Below are 19,959 nucleotides of genomic sequence, written 5' to 3'. Positions count from 1 at the left end.
AACTACACTGAGTTTTTCCTTAAATGTTACACCTCCAGTCCACACGATGATATCGACTCAAATCAGAGTTTATTTATCCAATGCACAACAATACAGCGTGCCGCAGCAGTTGCTGGCAATGAAATGTCTTTTCTACGAGCTCACTGGAGGGGGATAAAAATCACAAAATTAAAGTAACAAAATAAGGTCACATAATAATACATAATAGTACAATAGAAATTGAATAAAATAAACTCAGACAGAGCTCAATATAAACAGAGCTGCGATGTGTCCAGGGTGTATGCAATACATTATGTCCAAGTAGTGCAGTATGCTGAATACAATGAAAACAGTGTGTCCATGTAGCCATTACGGGTGATTTGCTAAAGGAGCCACAGCTTGGCTATTTAGCAGTCTTATTGCCTTATATAACGTCCATTGTAATTCAATAGTAGGCAGCCCTGCCGATCCAGAGACCTAGATACACACTGTTGCTCTGAGCAAATGCCCTGCCCCTTCCAATGAGAGTAAAAACCAAGGCTCTTACCCAGGCGGCTCTCAGACGCTGGAGCAGCCCCGGTCTACATGATCTGCTGGGTCAGATTAATGGTCCGTCACGCCAGGCTGCCTTTAATTTCATGCAGAGCACTGATTTCATCTTTCTAGATGCTACGTCCCGAAGTATAAGCGCTGACTTCCAGTGCTGAGCGGTAAGTATTGTTGACCTCTGTACATAGGGAGTGATTTGGAGGTGCAGGCACTGGAATAGTTTGTTTTACTTAATTAGGAACCTTTAGGTAAAACAGCACCACATGAGAGTCTCCCAGTGTCCCAGCTAAATAGATGTGCAGTGTAGAGTTATATTCCACAAGTCTACAAGTAGGGAAGGCATCTTTTTTGCTTTAATCACAAGTTCCGAATAAATGGCCTCTTTAAATGAAACAGACCATTATTTGCATATATCTCTTGTGTGAGTACTCAGTCTCAATTGAAATAATAGCTGAGCAAAGACATTTTGAGCAGTGAATAGGTTGAATACAGGAAACCATTAAGTCAGATGAGGAAAGAAACAGAGGATGTAACACATACTGTCGAAATAGCCCCTTTGTCTTGTGGTATAAAATGCAAAAGAGGTCCGATTTCTAAATACCTGTTAAACATGGCACTTCGGATATTTACACCTGACGTTTGATCGCTATGTCAGGGCAAATTCCTGGTGTATTTTGTCTCTCAAGGCAAATGCAGTAAGCTGTAATTTGTCTCTTTACATATTGTTAAAAAATAAAAAGGTTTCTCATACCCTCTTAATGCGAGATGAAGCACTGCAAGACCAACAGGATAAGAATTCCTACAGGTGTCCTGAGTGTGAGGATGGCAGAGATAACATTCTTATTCAATAAACTACCTGTAGTTACCAGATAGCACACAGTGAGAGGCTTGTAAGACACATATTCGGTTTCACTACTGAGATTCTGTTTCCAATTTTGAATTTGTGAGATTTGCCTTGATGACTTTCTTTACTTACTTTCGAAGAGAGAGACAGATTAGCTTTCCTAGTCTGCTGGTCTTATTAGAGGGACTCTGGGGCTTCGCTGATCGTCAATGGCGAATGGCTACCAGGCACTGCTAGTGTCAAACCTGAGCGAAGATTTGGAGCTCCTCAGGAAGGGTAATATCAAATGGTTTAGACATTTTATGTTCACTTTTAAGACTTCCTGAATGCGCAGAACAAGTAAAAAATTATGTTACTGCTACTTTTGGTGTTATTTCCTTCTTGCTGATGTTGGTGCTGCTGCTCCTACTGCTGTTAATATTTGTTCAGTTAGGTGCTTCCATAAATCTCATATTACAAAGGTGTGTGCAAAGAAATGCAACTCTTAAAACACATTGTACAGTGCATGCAAACAATATATCCTACAAATTTTTCAAGAATGTAAAATCTTACTTGGTTGCACTGCAATAACATATGAGTTTATTGTCATAATAAGTGCTAGCAATTGCATATTTCTTTTTGCCTCTGATTCACATTTCCTCTTATAGCACTCTGAAATTCCACTGTAATATTTCTGCTCACATAAATACCTCAGACTTTAATATTTTGCAGAGCTTGTTAGTTGTCAATTTAATCCTGATTGATAAATACCATGCTTCTTTCTTATCTTGACATGAACCATCAGTAGGCACTTTCCAAACTGCTGCTCTGCATGAACTAACTGTAATCAGAACGCAGACTTAAACTCATTCTCTCCGTACATGCATGGAAGACATGGTACATGCTGCACCCTGTATACGAGCTTTTCATTTCACCACATAAAAACTACAGATTTCTACAGTACTGCATGAAAGCCAAGAGTGTTGAATGTCTACAAAACTACTACACGATCTTATATAAAGCATCACGTTACCAATGAAGAAAAGATATGACTTAAATACCAGTCATATGCATAAAGTGAGATAATTTTACATAATGAAGTAACTACAAAGTAACCCTTAGTAACATCGTGCATGATATTTTTTCTTGCACAAGACAGGACAGGCAGTGTCTTCATTTTTGAATCCAGTGATCCGCAGGTCGTGGTAGCAATTGCTAATTGCCTGGAGTTTTCTACAGCAACGCTTTTTGTGCCTTTATGAGTGCCTGCAAGCATGTGTGTATGTGCACATGTTGGTGTGTGTGTTTGTGAAAGAACAGAGACACATGAAGTGACTCACACTCTAATGAAACATTAATCAGGACCTGATAGAGTAACTGAATGTGCAGAGCCTGCGTCTGTCACTCTGTGATTGATACTGCCACTGATCAATGGTGTTTCTCGGTAAGCCGCAACAGCCAGAGTTGTTTCAAAGGCCGGTGGCTCAGACCCAGACGCAGGCAGTCGTGTAAATGTTAACTCTTGCAGCATTTAATCTGTGATGCTTACAGATGGAAGAGAGCAGTGACTGCAGTCGGCATGGCTGTGACAGCCAGGAGTTTGAAGAGATTGCAAGCAGGATATCTGACCTGGACAAATGGAGGGAAATCTTCAGCTCTCGTGGGTAAGAAAAGCTTTGTGCACGATGGTGACAGGCAGGCAGACAGAAATGCAGACAGCCAAACAGAGATTTGCTAATTTTATGTTACAAGTGGGAAAAAGGCAATATTTGTTTCAATTATATTTTGCCTTTTAAAACTTGGCAAACACAAAAATCGCTGAAATTTACCATCTTGTCTTTTGCAGGTTGGAATTAATTGATGGAGTTGCACAGGTAGGTTGCTTTAGTTTTTAATGTCTCTTCACTTCAGTGAAATGCTCACCTGAGTTTTGAATGAGAAAATACATTACTGGTTAACGAAGAGCAGGATTCACAAATGCGGAACGGCATGTTTCCCATTGTAGTGCTGCACCTTCCTTTCCTCTGTATACAAAGTCCAAGCACATGTCTCAGTCCACAGCACAGGAAGACTTCTCATAATTAACTGAAACGGTCAAGCTCCCCGTCGTTTAATTGAGGGGAAAATGTGACCTTTAACACGTTCATGTACAACGACTTATAGGAACTCTATTACAACGAAAAATTAAAGAGACGTGTACGGAAATTAAAACAACTCATTCACACTTCATGAACTTTCTACAGTAAACAGAATGTTTTTTTTAATTCATTTACATTACATATATCTACAATTTTGAAATTTCTATATCTAAAATTTCCAGCAGAATAAATGAGATGAAATGCAAGAATCCCAATGGCTCCTTTGATCAGCTAGCGATCCTTACTTCTCCCTAAAGCAGTCCTTGGGGATACCTCCTTGTTTTTTCCTGGTCTCATCACAACACTTGATCTTCCCTCAATGCCATTAAAGTCCGGTGTGTAGCATGATATAGCTGCTCCTGGCGAGCCGCAGGGTGGGAGGCTAGGGAAAGACAGTCCCCTCCCTCGTAGACTCTCGTTTCATTCCCGGAGTCGCCCTAACCTGCGCAAAGCCAGTGTTCGCCACCTGCGCACGCCATGGATGCCAGTCTGGACGTTGAGCCTACAAAGAGAAGCCTGAAGCTCGGCTACATCGAAATACTGCAGGAAGAAGTGACGAAGAAACGAGACGTGAGTGGGCGATCCCTCGCGCTCTTCCACACTTCGTCATTCAGCCTCTGGCCAGGAGCCGGCACACTTGCAGTCATTGGATACGAGCTGCTCTCCGAGCCACAATGCCACTGTCACAATAGAGAGCGTGTAGGGATAAACACGGAGCTAAGAGGAGAGCTGAAGTTACAGTCTGCGCTGTGGTTCCGAGGTTTACTCAGAGGGCTTTGAGGCTATGAATGAACAGAACCAAACCAGTTCTGGATCCTCTCACGCGCTGAATGCCAGTGCTGCGTGGCGCACGGCAGGAATTAAAAGCAGCTTTAGAAACGCTGAGCTTCTCTTTCTTCCACACAGAGGCACCAGGAGGGCCGCAAGAGTGAGGAAGAGGCCGAGGATGCGGCGGGGAGGCCTCCGTCCACTGGCTGCAAGCCGTGCAGGAGTGGTTCCTCTTTAACAGTGCCTTACTCCATCCCCCAAGCCCTCACTGTCTCCCCCAGCCTGGGCGGCCAGCCCGTCACACTGGAAATGGCTCTGGTGAGTCCAGCTCATCTCTAAAACATGAGCTGTAAGCCGACCTCGCTCGAAACCACAGGAACACAGGAGCCTCAGAGGCACCGCACAGGGCTCTGCGCGGGGGCAGTGCGTGTTGTTCCAGCAATGCTCAAGGACAGGAAAGGTAATTTATTCATGACCCTCTTAAGCAGGAAATTGAGCGCCATTCAAGGAAGGCTGAAATGGGCACAAAGCGCACCGAGAATCCGATACAGGAAAAGGATGATGTCGGTGCAGGTTGGAGAAAGAGGCCTTCCTGCTGGAAAGGCTGTTTGTGAAGTTCTAGGGTTTGGTTTTCTGACATGGAGCCACATCAGGAAGAATTCACTCTGCTTCCTTATTAATAGGCTACCGTACAGGCAACTGTAGAAAATAATGTCATTTTGTACAGAGATATATGCCAGGTAAAACTAATACTGAACATTTTCTGCGGTGGAGACCCTGCATGAGCACTGGGGCTACAGCCCACTTGTCTCTAATCTCTGGAAATCTATCTCAATCCGCTTTCTCTATAGCTGTATGTTAGTCTTCAAGGGATTTTTACAAAAAATCGTAACCGTTGTTTCTTGGTCTTAAAGCTGCCCTTGATTAAACTCTGCAAAGTTATTTTAGAAACGGTTAGGTCTTTTCAGCCAAGCCCTAAATTCAGGTGGCCTTCTCCCCCAATTTGCCTTTATGTTTCAGAATCTCAGGAAGTTTTTGTTTGGAAGCGCTCTTCACGTCTTCAACTATGAATGGAAGAAATCTTACTTCAAGTTCCGGGAGCCCCACTCAGACCTGTCCTACGCTGTGGAAGCAGAACGAGTAGGTTTTTTAAGGCAGATTATTTCTTTAACCTCCTGGCTGATTTACAGCCTAAAACTGAGATTGAGACGTCTTTTCACATGAGTCCCTGGGCAAGCAGCAGCTTGTTTCAGCATCAAGACCGAAACAAAATAAGTAGTGTCAACAAATTAAGAACAAACATTAAATGACCAATAGGAATCCATTTCTCTTTGGCAAGAACGGTTTATTAATTCCTGAAAATGTGGTCCGCAAAGGTCACTGAATGGATTCCATTATACTTAAACCCTGTTGTTCTGTTACTGAGCCAGGCAGTGTTTGCACTGTTTCGCCTGACTGTATATATAAGCAATCGCCATCAAAAGCAGTGAATAGAGGCGTGCAAAAACGAATCCCAACAGTCCTGATCATTCACAACAGACAGTGCCAGCTTTACTTCAAGGGCGATGGCATCTTAAAACTGGGACATCTCAAGGCATAAGGATAAAAGAGATATTATAGGGAAAAAATGCATGTTCCTTCTCTCCCATTTGAGATCAAGAATGACCTTGCATTCAATCATGTTCATGCATCCATTATCAGTCACTTATTCCTGGTACGTACCTACAGTAGGGCCTATCCAGGACACACAGGGCACAAGGCGGGATCACACAGTGGACAGGATGCTAGTCCACCACATGTCTACAGAGAGCACTTAGAGACACCAATTAACCCATTCAGCATGTCTTTGAGATGTGGGAGGAAACTGGAGCTCCTGGGGAAAACCCACAGGGACACTGGCAGAACATGTACACTTTCCACAGAACGTCCTCCACCGAGGGAACTGCACCCAGGACACAAGACCGAAGAAGACTAAAGAACACAACTGCCACATCACCACACTGTCCATCATTGCCATCAATATACAGCATATGTGCAAAATCAGACTAGAGCTCAGTACTTCAATATGTGGACTGGATTGGCGGACTGTGTCTGTTCTTTGTCCTTGCAGGGCGGGGCCAGAGCCATCCAGATGGTGGTTCAGGCCAACATCATCAAACACCTGCTCTTCACGAGAAATCAGGGTGCAGAAAACGGAAACTTGCAAAGGTAAGAATCCCTCCAGCAAACACACGCCGACGGCTGATTGTGATCCTGTTCTGATCCAGGGCAATGAGAAAAGAAAAGGCAAAAACGTCCGTTTGTACTGCTAGCGCTGACCTGGTAGGAGTCAGCGTAGACGGCTGCACACCGAGAACTGCGGGAGGCTAAATCTCTCCAGCAGGAGCAGAAAAAAGTATCGGAAAACTTCACCGAAATGGGAGGGATTTTCTTCCCTCTCTCTGAAAAGCGAATGCACAAAACCAGCGCTAACGAGAAAAGTGCGAGCCAGGAGGGTCACGCGCGCCTCGTGTTTGTTCCCAGGCTGTATGACGTGGGCGAGAAGGAGCAGGAGAAGGCCCTCGCTGTGGCGCTGACCGATGCTCTGTGGGCGGCTGGAGAAGGCGTGGGCGCCACCGTGTGTCTGGTGACCTCGGACTGCTGCTTCACCCCCAGCGTGGACTACAAAGTGGACAACTTCACCGAGAGGGCAAGTAGAAACTGGGACAGACCACTTTATCATGAACCAAAACTTGTGCTGGCAACTCCTGTCCACACAGGTAATGTCCAGCAGGTGATGGATTTAATGGGAGGACTAGCAGAGCAGAGAGTGGTACGTCTAGGGATATCCTGAGCCACAACTACTATTTTTCTCTTTTGTCGTCGTTAAAATTAAAATTCAGACATTTTACAACAGCTGACAGGGAGTGAGAGTGGAGTTCTCTGCATTTTTTATTTGCATCGTATAAGTGAATCGATTGAAATTGACAAAATATTCATGCAATTTTCCAGATGCAGCTGTTTAGCTTCAATGAGAAAGAAGCCACCTGGTCATTTATCTATGAGCATATCCAATGCGTAAGTGTACATCAGAAATGCCTTCCCAGCACACATTGGTTATTCAATAATTATTTATTGGCTAATATTAATTACAATGATGCTTCTAGAGAGATATCTTCCAAAACAGGCTCTTTTTAAACAGAATAGGACAGAATGCCATTGTTAACATTACGTCATTGTAAATACAGGGTGGAAAACTGAATGTTGCCTTTAGTTCAGAGGATGACATTGTGATTTTAGTTGTTTTTTTTTGCTTGTGCTTTGTTTGTTAAAAAAAAGTATAACCGACACTGACTCTGAAGGTTCTTAGCGGCAATTTTTAGTGTTGGCGAAGCATACCTAATTAAAACAGTGCAGTTGGAAATTAGTCTTGTAATTCTTTCTTCCTCTTCCGAGCAGTTTAAAGAGGAAGGAAGCCATGGTGTCATTCTGTTCCTGTACAGTTTGATTTTCTCAAGGACACCAGACAGGTATTTATGAAACAGCGATTTCTGGACATATTTACTGCTGTTACCTAACCTTTCCAAAAACACACCTCCTGCCGATCAGACAGTGTCACACAGATGCTGGTTCAAAGCATCAGACTGAAGCAGCTCTCCACTTATACACTACAAACTATACACCATTCAGCTAAGACTGACATGTGTTTCGAAATGTTTATTGAGTGCTTAGTCATTCTCAGAGTTGACTCAGCCCTCCTTGGCTGAGGTACAGACCCAGCTGGGAGCTCCTGCAGAGTGAGGACAGGTGAAGATGGGGAGCAAAAGGTTCTATAAAAGATGAGAGGGGAAGAAGAAAAAATTTATTTCTGGTATTTATATTTTTCTTGAAAAGTTACCATGATTGATACAATTTAAGACACCTGAGATGAAAGTAAACTTAGCTGCTGTCTCCCCTCATGTATTCAGTGTAAACTCTGTTTCTGATGTTTGACAAAGTTTTTCCCAGCACACGAAATGAAGCGTCTGTGCAGAAGAAATCCCGGCCACTCTCACTCTGAAAGAGCTGCACACAGTGTGACCTGCTCGCGGTAGCCTGTTAAAGAGACAGCAGCATTCATATTAATTCATTTTTGTTATATGCTTATACTAATGATCCTGCTATGTGCTTTTCAACTCAAAGGCTAAGAGACGACCTAGACTTCACCACTCCTCACCTCTTGCAATTAAGTCTGGGAAACTTTGTGTGTCGGCAGGTAATTAAAGGCTTTTTTGTTGCATGAAGAACAGCTAAATCTACATGTGATGCTTTGAGTTCTAAATGATTGAAACTCCATTCTTCAAAGGACAGGGCTTTACGTGTCTGAATGGTAGAAATGAAAACATCCCCCCCTATTAAGCCATTAAAGCTCAAATCTCATTGACTTCCTGTTTCACTTTTTATAGATATTACATGCAATGTCAGTTGAACCTTTAGCACTGTGGAGCCGGGCTCAGTGCACTGAGCAGGTTACAGACATGACATCAGCCCTTGAAACCCAGACAGTGCAGGGCTCTGCTGTGACTGACGCCTGGTCCCGCGACCTGGTGAATGTCGCCGCTGTGTAGCGAACGCTGCAGTGTCCTCTCCGAGCCTCCAAGCGATTGTGATAGAACCCCAGCCGGGGCTTAGCAGAGCTGCACCCATCAGATTTGTCTGTGCACTCTGCTCAGAAATAGCACAGGTGCCTGGCACGTGCACGACCTGGTACAGCCTTTTTTAATACAGACAAACGGTAACTACCGATGAAAGCAGCAGGGGTTTCGTGTCTCCCAGCCTTTGCCTTTTCGCTTGGCTGTCCCAGGCGCTGCTGAACCTGATGCTGACCGGCAGGGCCAGCCCGAACGTGTTCAACGGGGACGTGCAGCACGACGACCAGGGCTGCCTGCTGCTGCAGCCCCTGCGGGGGGTCCTGGCGCGCAGCGACGTGGGATACCTGCACTGGGACCGGGAGCAGCAGGACCAGGACAAGCTGCCAACGGTAACCGCCCGCCCCCCGGGTCAGCGCCGCAGCCGGGTCACAGGCCCGTGCTCCAGTGGGGTTCAACGAGCTCCCAGCATCCTCGGGAAGCTCCTGCATCCCGTGGCTGGCTCACACAAGCCTAGCAGAAGCCCAGCCTAGAAGGAAGCAGCCCCATGTCTGCAATCTGTAGCCCATGGGTCCAATTCAGCTATCAAAACTGGATCAATTTCATCTGATTCTGGCATCCCGTCTTCCGCAGTTTATATTTCTGCCACAGAACCACAGAAGCTGACCGGGTGCCGGTGTGGTTATAACAACGTCTACAGTTAGCGGAAAGGCAGCTTGAAGAATTCCATATGTGGCTGGCTGTGGGTCATTTCGGGGCTGCCTCACATCAGAACCTCAGAAAGACCGCAAAAGAGAGGAATGAGACCTCTCAGCCCATCACCAGTTCCTCTCAGCCCAATAAGCTTTTGCAGTTCTGTTGCTCTATATTTCCATAGAAGGCCTTGATAAATCTGCCAGAAAGGCTTTTGCCCTTTGAACAAGGTTCTTCTGTGGTTTCCACCAGGTTTCAACAAGCCTTTGCTGTGCTTTACCAGACTGGACCACGGGCAGACCTTGTTAAATACTTGGACTAAGGTTTCCTGACTCACTTATTTTACCCCCATCCAGCCTACAATGGAAATCACGATGTTGAAATCACAACAGAATTCTGGTAAAACAACCTTGGTTTTTATCTCGGCACCAGACACCTTTAATTGTTTTATTAAGAAGGCACCTGGAGAGCACATGGATGCCGAACTCCTTTCAGGTCAAAAAGACCTGAACTTTTTCTATTTGGAATACAGTATGTCCTGACGAAAACCATATTATTCTTTGACTGGTTTAGAACGGGTCTCTTTTTATCGTTTTCTGGGTCCGAACACACTGTCAAGGAGTTGGGAATTGAATGTTATATATCTGAAAAGAACACTGGAAGTACAAAGAAAGAGAGTAAACTACCCGACATTTTGGCTGTGGATTCTCTTTCATTTGCCTTTTTAGCCATGCCTCAGTCTTTGCTTGTTCCTCTGTGGCTCACATGCTGAGGAGAATCCCTGCTCTGATGCCATGCTTCTGTTGAAGAACACAAGAAAGGTTACAAACGATTTGGCCCATCGTGCCTGTGTGATAGGTAGCAGCTAACTGATCCAAGGAGCTCATCCAGCCATTTCTTGAGAGAAGCCAGGGTATATTGGCTTCAACGACACAAATGGGTGTCTTGTTCCAGACTCCCACAACCCTTTGGGTAAAGAGCGCCTCTTGTTCTGGAGTTTTAAATGCACTTCCAAGTAGTTCCCGCCTGTGCGCTCTTGTCCACGTTTCAGGTGAACAAAATGTTTTTTTGTGTAGAACATGAATGAAACATTTCAGGTACCAGGTAGCTAGTATGAACGACCTGCTTGCACTCAGTTAAACCTTAAAATTGTGTAGGATAGAATTTTAGGGGCGGGCTCCCCAATAGGTTAGTATTATAAAACAAGGACAAGGTTCTAAAGACTAACAGAGGTGAGCGAGTTAAAAGCAGACTGTTTCCAGCAGTACTGCATGAGTTGCTAAGCAACAAGTTGTTGGGCTATGATGGGAGCTCTGGAATACCGCTAGCTTTCTATGCTTACACAACCTCCAAATATTTACTTCACAGACTTATTGACTTTTCTTATTGTATTTACTTCTAAGAGCTCTTGAATTCTCCTGCTACACACTGTATGTGAATTTGTGCTGTACAAGGTTTGTCTAACCATGTCGCTATGATCTATGGAGCTGACAACACTGGCACAACTGATTTTCATATGTATCTGCGGCTACAATATGAGTGACGCTGAAGTAGTGTGGGCTATTAGGAGAACAATCCAATTGATCCACTGCTGCTTCTTTCCACTAATTAACAGAAAGAAGGATTTAAACTTCTGATTCTATTCCTAATGCAAGACATTGTATATGGCTAATAAAGTGATCTTATCTTATTCTATGAATTCCCCAAGGAGAAAACACAGCAAAACAATTTAAAAGACAGACCCTGCAAGTCTAGCGCGATATGTGAAGATGGAAAAGATGATCGCTTTCGAGAGTGCCAAAGCACCACCACTGCATGGGCTGAGAGATTCCTCCAATTTTTCCCGATCTGCTGCTTTTCAGGACCCGGTCTCAGATTTCGTATTTCCTCCTAGGTCGGCAGTATGTTGAAAACTCCAAAACTGCCCATCTGGCTCTGCTGCATCAATGGCACCTACAGCGTGCTGTTCAGCACAAACCGGTCTCTCCTGTCCGACTGGAAAGTGGAGCATCTGTTTGACCTCTGCTTCTACAATGGTCAGCCATCACAGAAAAACACAGTCCTGCTCACTATAGGTAGGCCACTCAGTGTCAGGCACCCTGTGCTTTGAGATGGTGTGGCTGTTGTTGTGTTGTGTTGTGTTGTGTTGTGTGTGGGTAGTGTCAGCAGAAACATGCTTGATCCAAACATCATTTAGTTTTTTAGTCTCGAACTCCACTGCATAATATTCGGTATTTGATTATAACCGTGATTGTACGAGCAAACATCAAAGGAGATCTCATGAGTGAATCAGTTGGGGTTTTTTCTGTCGCACTCCTGCTGAAAACACAGTTTGTTCTTTCAAAAGCACAGCTGTCTGTCCTCTGCTCCTTGTGCAGAGGCGGAGATTGTCGACAGTATCCAGCCACCATCCCTGGTGCTGGTCACCATCGTAGGTGACGAAGAAAGAAGTTCAGTTCAATACTTCATTCCTCTCCAAAGGGGACAATTTAATTAAAAAAGAACTGGATAACATGGTGCTTTAGAGAAAGGCATGGTTCTAACTCAAGAAAATTGTGAATTGATTGATTGGTTGATTGGACGATTAGTTATTGTTTCTTACAAATTAATTCTGTTGCTCTATTACTCAATTTTTTACATGATAATCAATTGATGAATTCTTGTATCTTCTATAGATCGAGTTTTACTGATTCACTCCATTTATAACTTTTTAAAAGTCAGTTGATGTTTAGTTCTTGCTGACTTCCTAATACGGATTTGTGACCGAGATTCGCCCTTTATGAATTCAATTGCTTTGCCGTGAGTCACTGGGAACTTGGGCGTGAGATTTTGGGGTGCGATTCAGGTGTGGCCTGAATACCTGATACGAGGCGTGTGGAAAAAAAAATGCTTTGGGTGTCGTCTCTCCCGTGTTTGCGCCAGACACTCATTCTCACCACTGGGAGGAGGAGCGCGGGGTGTCGAAGACTGTGGTCGACCCGGAGAAGAGATTCCCCTCGGTGGAGATGACGATAAGAACGAAGTGGGAAGGAGCGGCCATCGACTGGAACGGGACTGTCCCGTTTTTCTGACCGCACACTGCCACCTTGTGGCGGTCGCCCGTACTCTCGGCCACCTACAGTAAACATCTTTTTTAAAACTCTTTTATTTGAAGAACAAAAATAGATCCGATACAAACAAGAATACATATCACATATCGATGACGCCGTCTGGGGCACATACTATAATACAATTACACTTTATGGAAAAAAAAGTTTCAAACAAGGTAAATAAAGACAAGCTCCGCACAGCTTCCATGTCTGTATCTTTGGAAATAGTCTGCAAACACGCCTTTACGTCTATTGAGGACTGTTCAAACACGGGGCTCTTCCCAGAACATTTCACTATACGTATATAGTGACGTGCAAGTATAATAAGTCAATTTCAAAGGATATTTTCATATTATTTGCAATGGGATTAAAATTTAACATAACGTCTATTTCTTTAAAAGCAATATCGATATTAGCCTCTTTTTTATACAAGTTTGCAGTCCAGAAAGATTTTACGACAGGACATAATAACCCAAATAAATGTTGGATGTTTCAATGCTACTTTCACAAAAGACACGGTTATCATCTGTATTAATTTTACATCTCTGCACAACAAGGGTCTTTACGAGGTAAGTTCGATTCACTATTTTATATGAAACCTCCTTAACCTTATTAGTAATACAATATTTACCTGACATCGTCCAAGTTTTTTTTTTCCAGTCAGTTTCCCAAGTGAGATATTCCAAAATACTTTTATTGACAGAATATTTTCAACTTGCAAAGGGGATCTTAAAAACGTATAATTACACCCATAACTCAAAATATCCTTTCCTTGTAGTCTTTTACAAGCTGTAAATTGTTCCAGAGCTTCTAATAGACCAGTGCAATTCCTTCGACGAGTCAATACTTCCTGAGGATCGCATCAATTACCAATACAATAATTAATCAGACTTAAAAGAAATATTATATCTGTTCACAAAGTCGGTGTAATTATACAGTATATTTCACCGTCGATATCAATTGTTCAACCCAGTTACCACTTTTAACCCAAATTACAACCCAAAGAACAAGTTTTTATTGCTAACCTTTATATCTCTATATATCTATGAGGGGGGAAATTATGTTTATACATACAGAAAGTGACCGTGTAAGGAGTACTTGTTTATGGAAACTGGCAAGTTTGAAGGGGATTTTCCACCATCAAAGTTACATTCAAGTAAAAACTCCATACTCCCTACTTCTTGAAATATTAAGTTAGGAATTATATACCACATACTTTGCTTATTTTTTAAAAAAATACTGCCTCTAGCAAACTGCACGGGGGTGGAAACGGTTTACTGATGGATATTCCAACGCCGGATTTAAAAACCGGAGTTTCCCTTGTGCGATGTGTTATTTTTAAAATCAGTGACTATTCGACTCCGGTGACTATTGAGCGTAACTGAAATGCCCTGTTTTTAAAATATATTTGTTTTTGCTTTGGGTAAACAAGTTGTTCATTGTTTTGATGTTTTTTTTTTCGCTGTCACACCTCTGTCTTCTATTTTACGAATATGCACATGGTACTGTTCGTACGGCCGTCTTGCTGCAATGTCATGTAAATGGGATCATTAAACTTTCCGTATCGACCCTTTGTGTGTCACACTTGATTTTTAACATATTTCAGTGTCTTATCAAATGATCAGTTTAAAGTCAAAGGGTTTTTAATATTTTCCTTTTGTCACGATTTCAGTGTTTACCGAAAAGCGTAAATACCTGTTCAGAGTAAGATCAGATACAGTAAGACGGATTTAGAGGTACTGTAATTTCACTATACAATAGCGAATCCTAGCTCGATCGCAGGTTATGCCTTTGAGTGCATGCAGATATCCTTGATTATAACTGCATAAACGTGCATCGGATTGTATTGAGGAGCAGTCAAGCAGCAAAGACAAAAAAAAACTACTTAACAACGACGAGTCGCAGGAGGTTAGGCTACGGCAGGTACCCCAAAAGCGCCACCGTGCCGAGCAGAGCCGCCTTTTTTAAAAAAAAAAAAACTTTTTTACATAAAAAAACATAAGATATAATTAATTGCTTAGACTTATATCGCGCTTTTCTGGACACTCCACTCAAAGCGCTTTACAGGTAACGGGGGACTCCCCTCCACCACCACCAGTGTGCAGCATCCACCTGGTGGATATAACAAACAAGGGTATAAACATACAGATGCCGGAACATGACAGAACAAAGGGCAACATCAGATGAATGCAACTGCCTCAACACCTGCACAGTCAGGCTGAACACGCCGGAAATGACGAGGCGCCCCTCTTCCCTTCACCGACCGGGATTTGGCTCCGCCTCCGTGCCGCCCGGCGCAAGGGGGAAACCCCCCGAGAAGTACCGCCCCCTCTCCGCCGACGTCATCGTACGCTCACGCTCTCTGACGTCAGGCCGGCTTACGACGTGGTGTCGGCGTGTGCAGCGACACCCCTCCCTCCCCGCCAGAGCCCCGGGCACGGCGCGCCGTGGAGGGTTGGTTGGGTCCGTATCTTCCCAGCGTTTAGTTCTTATTTTTGCTGCTGCTGTCGTTGTACCAGACGTGTTTTAGTAGGGTCGCCCTCGGTAGCCCCCGGGGCCGGCGGCCTGTGACTCACCCAGGGAGGGGCCGGCGGCATGTGGGACCGGCCGGACCCGTGAGCCAGCTGCTGCAGGGGCTCCCACGTCAGGGATTTCGGGAGCTGCTTGCGCTGCCTGTTTTGCCGGAGGAGGGGAAAAGCGAGCAGCGGGCAAGCCGAAAGAGACGACAGCCACAGACCCAAGAGACGGCCGCTGGAGCTTCGATGGTTTATCCCGCCAGCGATGAGCCGCCCGTCCTCCGCCGGACCCAGCGCGACTAAGACCTGCATCAAGCCGCCGCCGCCGCCGGCTCACCACCCCGCCCCCGCGGCGGCGGCCCCGGTGTCCGTCCGGCCCAGCGCTGCCCTCCCCGCCGCGGCCGCCGTGCTGCCGGGCCCCGTGTCCCCGCAGCACCAGGAGCTCACCTCCCTCTTCGAGTGCCCCGTCTGCTTCGACTATGTCCTGCCGCCCATCCTGCAGTGCCAGGCCGGACACCTGGTCTGCAACCAATGCCGACAGAAGCTGACCTGCTGCCCGACGTGCCGGGGCTCCCTGAGCCCGAGCATCCGCAACCTGGCCATGGAGAAGGTGGCGTCGGCGGTGCTCTTCCCCTGCAAGGTGCGGTCCCGGAGACGGGCTGGTTTGGGCCGGGCGTGTTCACGGGGGTCCGGGGGGGGGGCTGCAGGTTGCACGGTGGAGACCCCCAACCCCCCCCCCCCCCGCCCCAAGCAGGTGTATTTCGCCAGGAAGGTCGAGTGAGAACACGTCTTTCCGTTCGCGGTCCGGGTGGCGCTGTGAGCCTGTTTCTGTCCTCCGCCGGGACTCGCTGGTGGGGGTCTGTGTCTTAGACGTCAAGGGGTGTCTCATCGCTGACCCCTCCTTTAGAGAGTAAAGTGAACCAGGGAGTGTGTGACTCGGACACGGTGCTGCCTTTCAGGTACAGTATATTAGGAGAACTGCAGGCCAGCTGGTACTCTCTGACAGACTTGGGGTGACCTATCTCTATGTTTTTGGGGAAAGGGCTAGAAAACCTGACCTATGCAGTGTTTCCCTTCATCAGGGGCGAATTGGTGTGGTGGCTTACTCGTGTGTGCATGGACCCCCTTCGGCCTTTTCAACAAGATATTCCTGTCCAGCGCTGGCCTTTCTATTTCGAGATCCCTGGATGGAGGCTTGTTCAGTTCAGTAACAAGCTCAGGTCACCTGAAAAGGTGCAGCAGACCTTGATTTTCAGAGGTGCCAAGCAGCTGTGCTCCAGTGATGGAAGAAAAGTAAGATAAGATCACTTTATTGGCCGTATACAATTTCTTGCATCAGGAATTTGTCTTTTCGCAGACCCCAGCCTGCTCTCCATGAGACACACAGACAGGGAGAGAAGCTGGGGGTCAGAGCGCAGGGTCAGCCATTTATACAGCGCCCCTGGAGCAGTTGGGGCGAAGGGCCTTGCTCAGGTGCTCAACGGAGGAGGATTCCTTTGCCGGCTGTGGGATTTGAACCGGCAACCTTCCAGCCACAGGCGCAGATCCTGAGCCACAGAGCCACCACACTGTCCTCCTCCTGTATGTGCAGTAGGGGGGTTATGTAGCAGACACTGCGGAAGTCACTGTTCACTGTTACATAGTCGCTACGGAATGAAAAACACCAACTGCAGTGAATTATCCATATAATATCATTCGTAATCAGAAGGTAGAAAGTTTTCAATTCCTATTTACTTACTGCCAGATTCCTGATAAAGTGCTTATTCTCTTTATTCACGCAGAAAGCAATCGCACACAGACTGCGGACCGCAATTCTGCGGCGGCAGGCGACTGCTGTTTTTAACGGGGTAGGTCTTCAGCTCGGCGCGTTGCTAAGGGAGCGGCTTGTCACTTATTTTTCTCGGAGAAACCTGAAACAAAATCAAATGCCTAAATAGGCCGAATGCAAGTGCTGTGTCTCGTGCTGCTTGTCCTGAAGCTCTTGGCGTCGGGTACCTGTGTCCCTTGGGGTGACGAACAAGAGGGACTTACAGGTGGCACAGCTTTTAACTGGTGGGTGACAAGACCAGTGCGTTAGTCCCGGGACTGTGTGTCGTGCTGCCCTGCATCGTTTGATCTTCATTATTTTCTCTGCCCAGTTAAACACAGTTGTGATCTTTCTGCCCACCTTGCCAATGCGCTGCGTCACAAGTCGGACACATTTTAAGATGGGGATTGAGCACAAATTGAGGGAGGGAGGAGAAGAAGGGAGCGAGCCTTTGTTATTTTGGCACTCGGATCATACAGCGTAGTAACTAAAAATTGCTTTAGACGCCTTAATTACTTCAGTTGTTTTGTGTACAGATTGATAGCCAACTAGCAATCAAAAGAATATCCATTAATTGCAATTGTCGCTGTTCTAACCACCCCTGTACGAATCCAATGGTAGGTTCCTCACTGTCCCAGTTATACACGATCAACATTTATACCATGGTAAAGGTGACATCTCTGTTGATAATCTTGTGTGACCACACGCTCTCTGCTACAGATGGTTTCAGCACAGTTAGATTAACCACTGGTGTGTTAAATGCAGGATTAAAACTGTGTGTCTCTCTGGAGTTGTGGAACTACTGTGGATCCACAGTGTTGTTGTAACTGGTCCTGCCCTTTTGCGATCTAGATATATATTTATATCCTTGGCTGATTACATGTGATTTGGCTAAACTATTAGGGGGTAGATTGGAAGACGTCAGGCTCTCTGTTCCAACTTTCCAGCTCAGAGGATTTCTTGTAATCTGGGTTAACCTCACCCAAGAGCACTACAGATTGAGCGCAAATGTTTCATGACAGTTGTTTCCCAGGCAAGTAAGGGTATCTCTAAAATATATGGAAAAATATCTAAAAGTCTCATTCTCATCGAGGCCCCTGAATAGCTGTTACCTGAATATTAATGATAAGCTTGCCCAGACGTTTTTAGGTCGCAGAGAAGGAAGTTAAGCTTGGAACTCCTTGTGGCTGACCTAGATACAAACCCAGTGATGGAAGTATTCTTTTATCCTTGGCTGATGAGTCTTTAATGCCGTTAACCTGCTGATTGATTTGTTGTTGTTTTGTTTTTTTTTACAAGACGAAGACTAGGCTACTAGAAATAAGCCTGCCTTCATTAACATTGGTCCCAAAATATCAGGCTTTGCCTCGCATCTGGGAATAGTAGGAGCCAGTCTGCTGTTGCTGTCGCAGGTCTTGATGATTTAGTAGGCCCAGCGAAACCAAGTATGCGGCTTCATGGAAAATTCCGTCTGTGATGCTGAAAAGTAGGAAAAACAAAGCGAAGGTTAGCATGGTACTAGCCTCCGTGCGTTCCCACGCACGCCGCTCTCCGCTCCAGCTTCTTCGGTTTCCGGTGTCTGCCGGCTGTCCGTCCTGGAGCCACAGCCTTTACGGTTTTAAGCTCAGGTAACGGGGGGGGCGGCTGGCTCTCTAACGGCAGCGCTTGTCTCCCTCAGTACGCCTCCACGGGCTGCTCCCTGACCCTGCACCACAGCCAGAAGCCGGAGCACGAGGACGTGTGCGAGTTCCGGCCCTACGCCTGCCCCTGCCCGGGGGCGTCCTGCAAGTGGCAGGGCTCGCTGGAGGCCGTGATGCCCCACCTGATGCACGCCCACAAGAGCATCACCACCCTGCAGGGCGAGGACATCGTCTTCCTGGCCACGGACATCAACCTGCCGGGGGCGGTGGACTGGGTCATGATGCAGTCCTGCTTCGGCCACCACTTCATGCTGGTGCTGGAGAAGCAGGAGAAGTACGAGGGCCACCAGCAGTTCTTCGCCATCGTGCTGCTCATCGGCACGCGCAAGCAGGCCGAGAGCTTCGCCTACCGCCTGGAGCTCAACGGCCACCGCCGCCGGCTCACCTGGGAGGCCACGCCCCGGTCCATCCACGACGGCGTGGCGGCCGCCATCATGAACAGCGACTGCCTGGCCTTCGACACGGCCATCGCCCACCTCTTCGCCGACAGCGGCAACCTGGGCATCAACGTCACCATCTCCACGTGCTGCCCCTGAGGCGCGCGCGGGCGGGCGAGGGACCCGGCCCGGGAGGAGGAGCGGAGCCGCGCCCCGCCGCGCTCTTCGTTTTTTACGTCCGTTTTTTTATGATGTTCCGTCGGGATTGGGGATGGGAGAGGAGAGAGTCTCGGGTTTCGAGACCGGCGTCGCCGTTTGTGAACATTTGCCGTTTTGTCTATTTAACAAGTGTGGCTTTAGTAAGTCCTTTTTTTTATTGTAAATGATTTTAATAAAACCTGGAGTTTTTATGCACAGCGCTGAGCCGCATGGTGCCTGCGGGCTGCGGGGTTATCCCAGTCCTGGGGTCTTGCCTTCAGGCTGGGGGGGGGGGCTCTTTAGTTTGAAAGACTTGGGAGGTACTGGGGAAATGGAAGAAGTAAATTGGTACTTTTCAATGTCTGTTTGTTACAAAACAGATAAGATAGGTGTGTTTCACTGTCAATAAAAAGATGTGGTTGAAGCGCTTATTTACGGTTCTCTTAATGGACATGTGGAATCCCAGGAAAATTTGATGGTTGCAAGTCCAATGAAAATAAGTTAAGAAGGTCAGAATGTTTTTTTTTTCCAGAAAAAACATGAACTCAAAAGATATAGTTCAAGAACTTTTTGGATCCATTGCTATACGCAGCTTAAGTGAGATAGCAAGGAAATATGTAAGTGGAACCCAAGAGGTCTGCGGCTGCAGTTCTATAAAAATCGCAGCAAGGCCATTGAAAGAGAGCCTTTTCCTTACCCAAGGTAACAAATGTCC

At 46.1% G+C, this 19,959-nt stretch overlaps 2 protein-coding genes and 1 long non-coding RNA gene across 8 annotated transcripts; 2 read left to right on the top strand and 1 right to left on the bottom strand.

Annotated features, from left to right (window-relative positions):
* The first annotated feature begins 555 nt into the window (after positions 1–555).
* Positions 556–14,214, top strand: mindy4b (MINDY family member 4B). Its single transcript, XM_015360900.2, has 14 exons — positions 556–689; positions 1,513–1,648; positions 2,903–3,015; positions 3,198–3,225; positions 4,396–4,575; positions 5,278–5,397; positions 6,368–6,465; positions 6,781–6,946; positions 7,249–7,314; positions 7,696–7,766; positions 8,419–8,491; positions 9,080–9,256; positions 11,452–11,632; positions 12,480–14,214. The coding sequence occupies exons 3-14, from the start codon at positions 2,903–2,905 to the stop codon at positions 12,626–12,628; spliced, it is 1,422 nt and encodes a 473-aa protein (XP_015216386.2). The 5' UTR covers positions 556–689; positions 1,513–1,648; the 3' UTR covers positions 12,629–14,214.
* On the bottom strand, positions 7,822–14,931 carry LOC107079096 (uncharacterized). 3 transcript variants are annotated; one of them, XR_011191415.1, is made up of 5 exons: positions 14,852–14,931; positions 12,494–12,672; positions 11,300–11,585; positions 9,019–10,357; positions 7,822–8,331 (listed from the first exon to the last, which is right to left on the bottom strand). It is a non-coding gene; the product is annotated as an uncharacterized lncRNA (long non-coding RNA). The 3 variants fall into 3 exon arrangements; XR_001480081.2 differs by lacking the exon at positions 14,852–14,931 and having other exon boundaries at positions 7,822–8,066; positions 8,159–8,331; positions 12,494–12,578; XR_011191416.1 differs by lacking the exon at positions 14,852–14,931 and having other exon boundaries at positions 11,300–11,552; positions 12,494–12,553.
* A 131-nt stretch (positions 14,932–15,062) lies between these two features.
* On the top strand, positions 15,063–19,675 carry LOC107079067 (E3 ubiquitin-protein ligase SIAH2). Of its 4 annotated transcripts, none has more exons than XM_069197391.1 (4): positions 15,723–15,802; positions 16,245–16,455; positions 16,944–17,009; positions 18,648–19,675. In XM_069197391.1, exons 2-4 carry the CDS (start codon positions 16,279–16,281, stop codon positions 19,203–19,205), a joined length of 801 nt encoding a protein of 266 aa, XP_069053492.1. In that variant the 5' UTR covers positions 15,723–15,802; positions 16,245–16,278; the 3' UTR covers positions 19,206–19,675. The 4 variants fall into 4 exon arrangements, with proteins under 4 accessions (XP_015216141.2, XP_069053490.1, XP_069053492.1 ...); XM_069197390.1 differs by lacking the exon at positions 15,723–15,802 and adding an exon at positions 15,828–16,121; XM_015360655.2 differs by lacking the exon at positions 16,245–16,455 and having other exon boundaries at positions 15,063–15,802.
* Positions 19,676–19,959: the final 284 nt, after the last annotated feature.

The sequence above is a fragment of the Lepisosteus oculatus genome, chromosome 13 (assembly GCF_040954835.1).
Source record: "Lepisosteus oculatus isolate fLepOcu1 chromosome 13, fLepOcu1.hap2, whole genome shotgun sequence".
Taxonomy (NCBI): Eukaryota; Metazoa; Chordata; class Actinopteri; order Semionotiformes; family Lepisosteidae; genus Lepisosteus; species Lepisosteus oculatus.
Note: the sequence above shows the minus strand (reverse complement) of the source record. Positions and strands in the feature narration are given on the sequence as shown.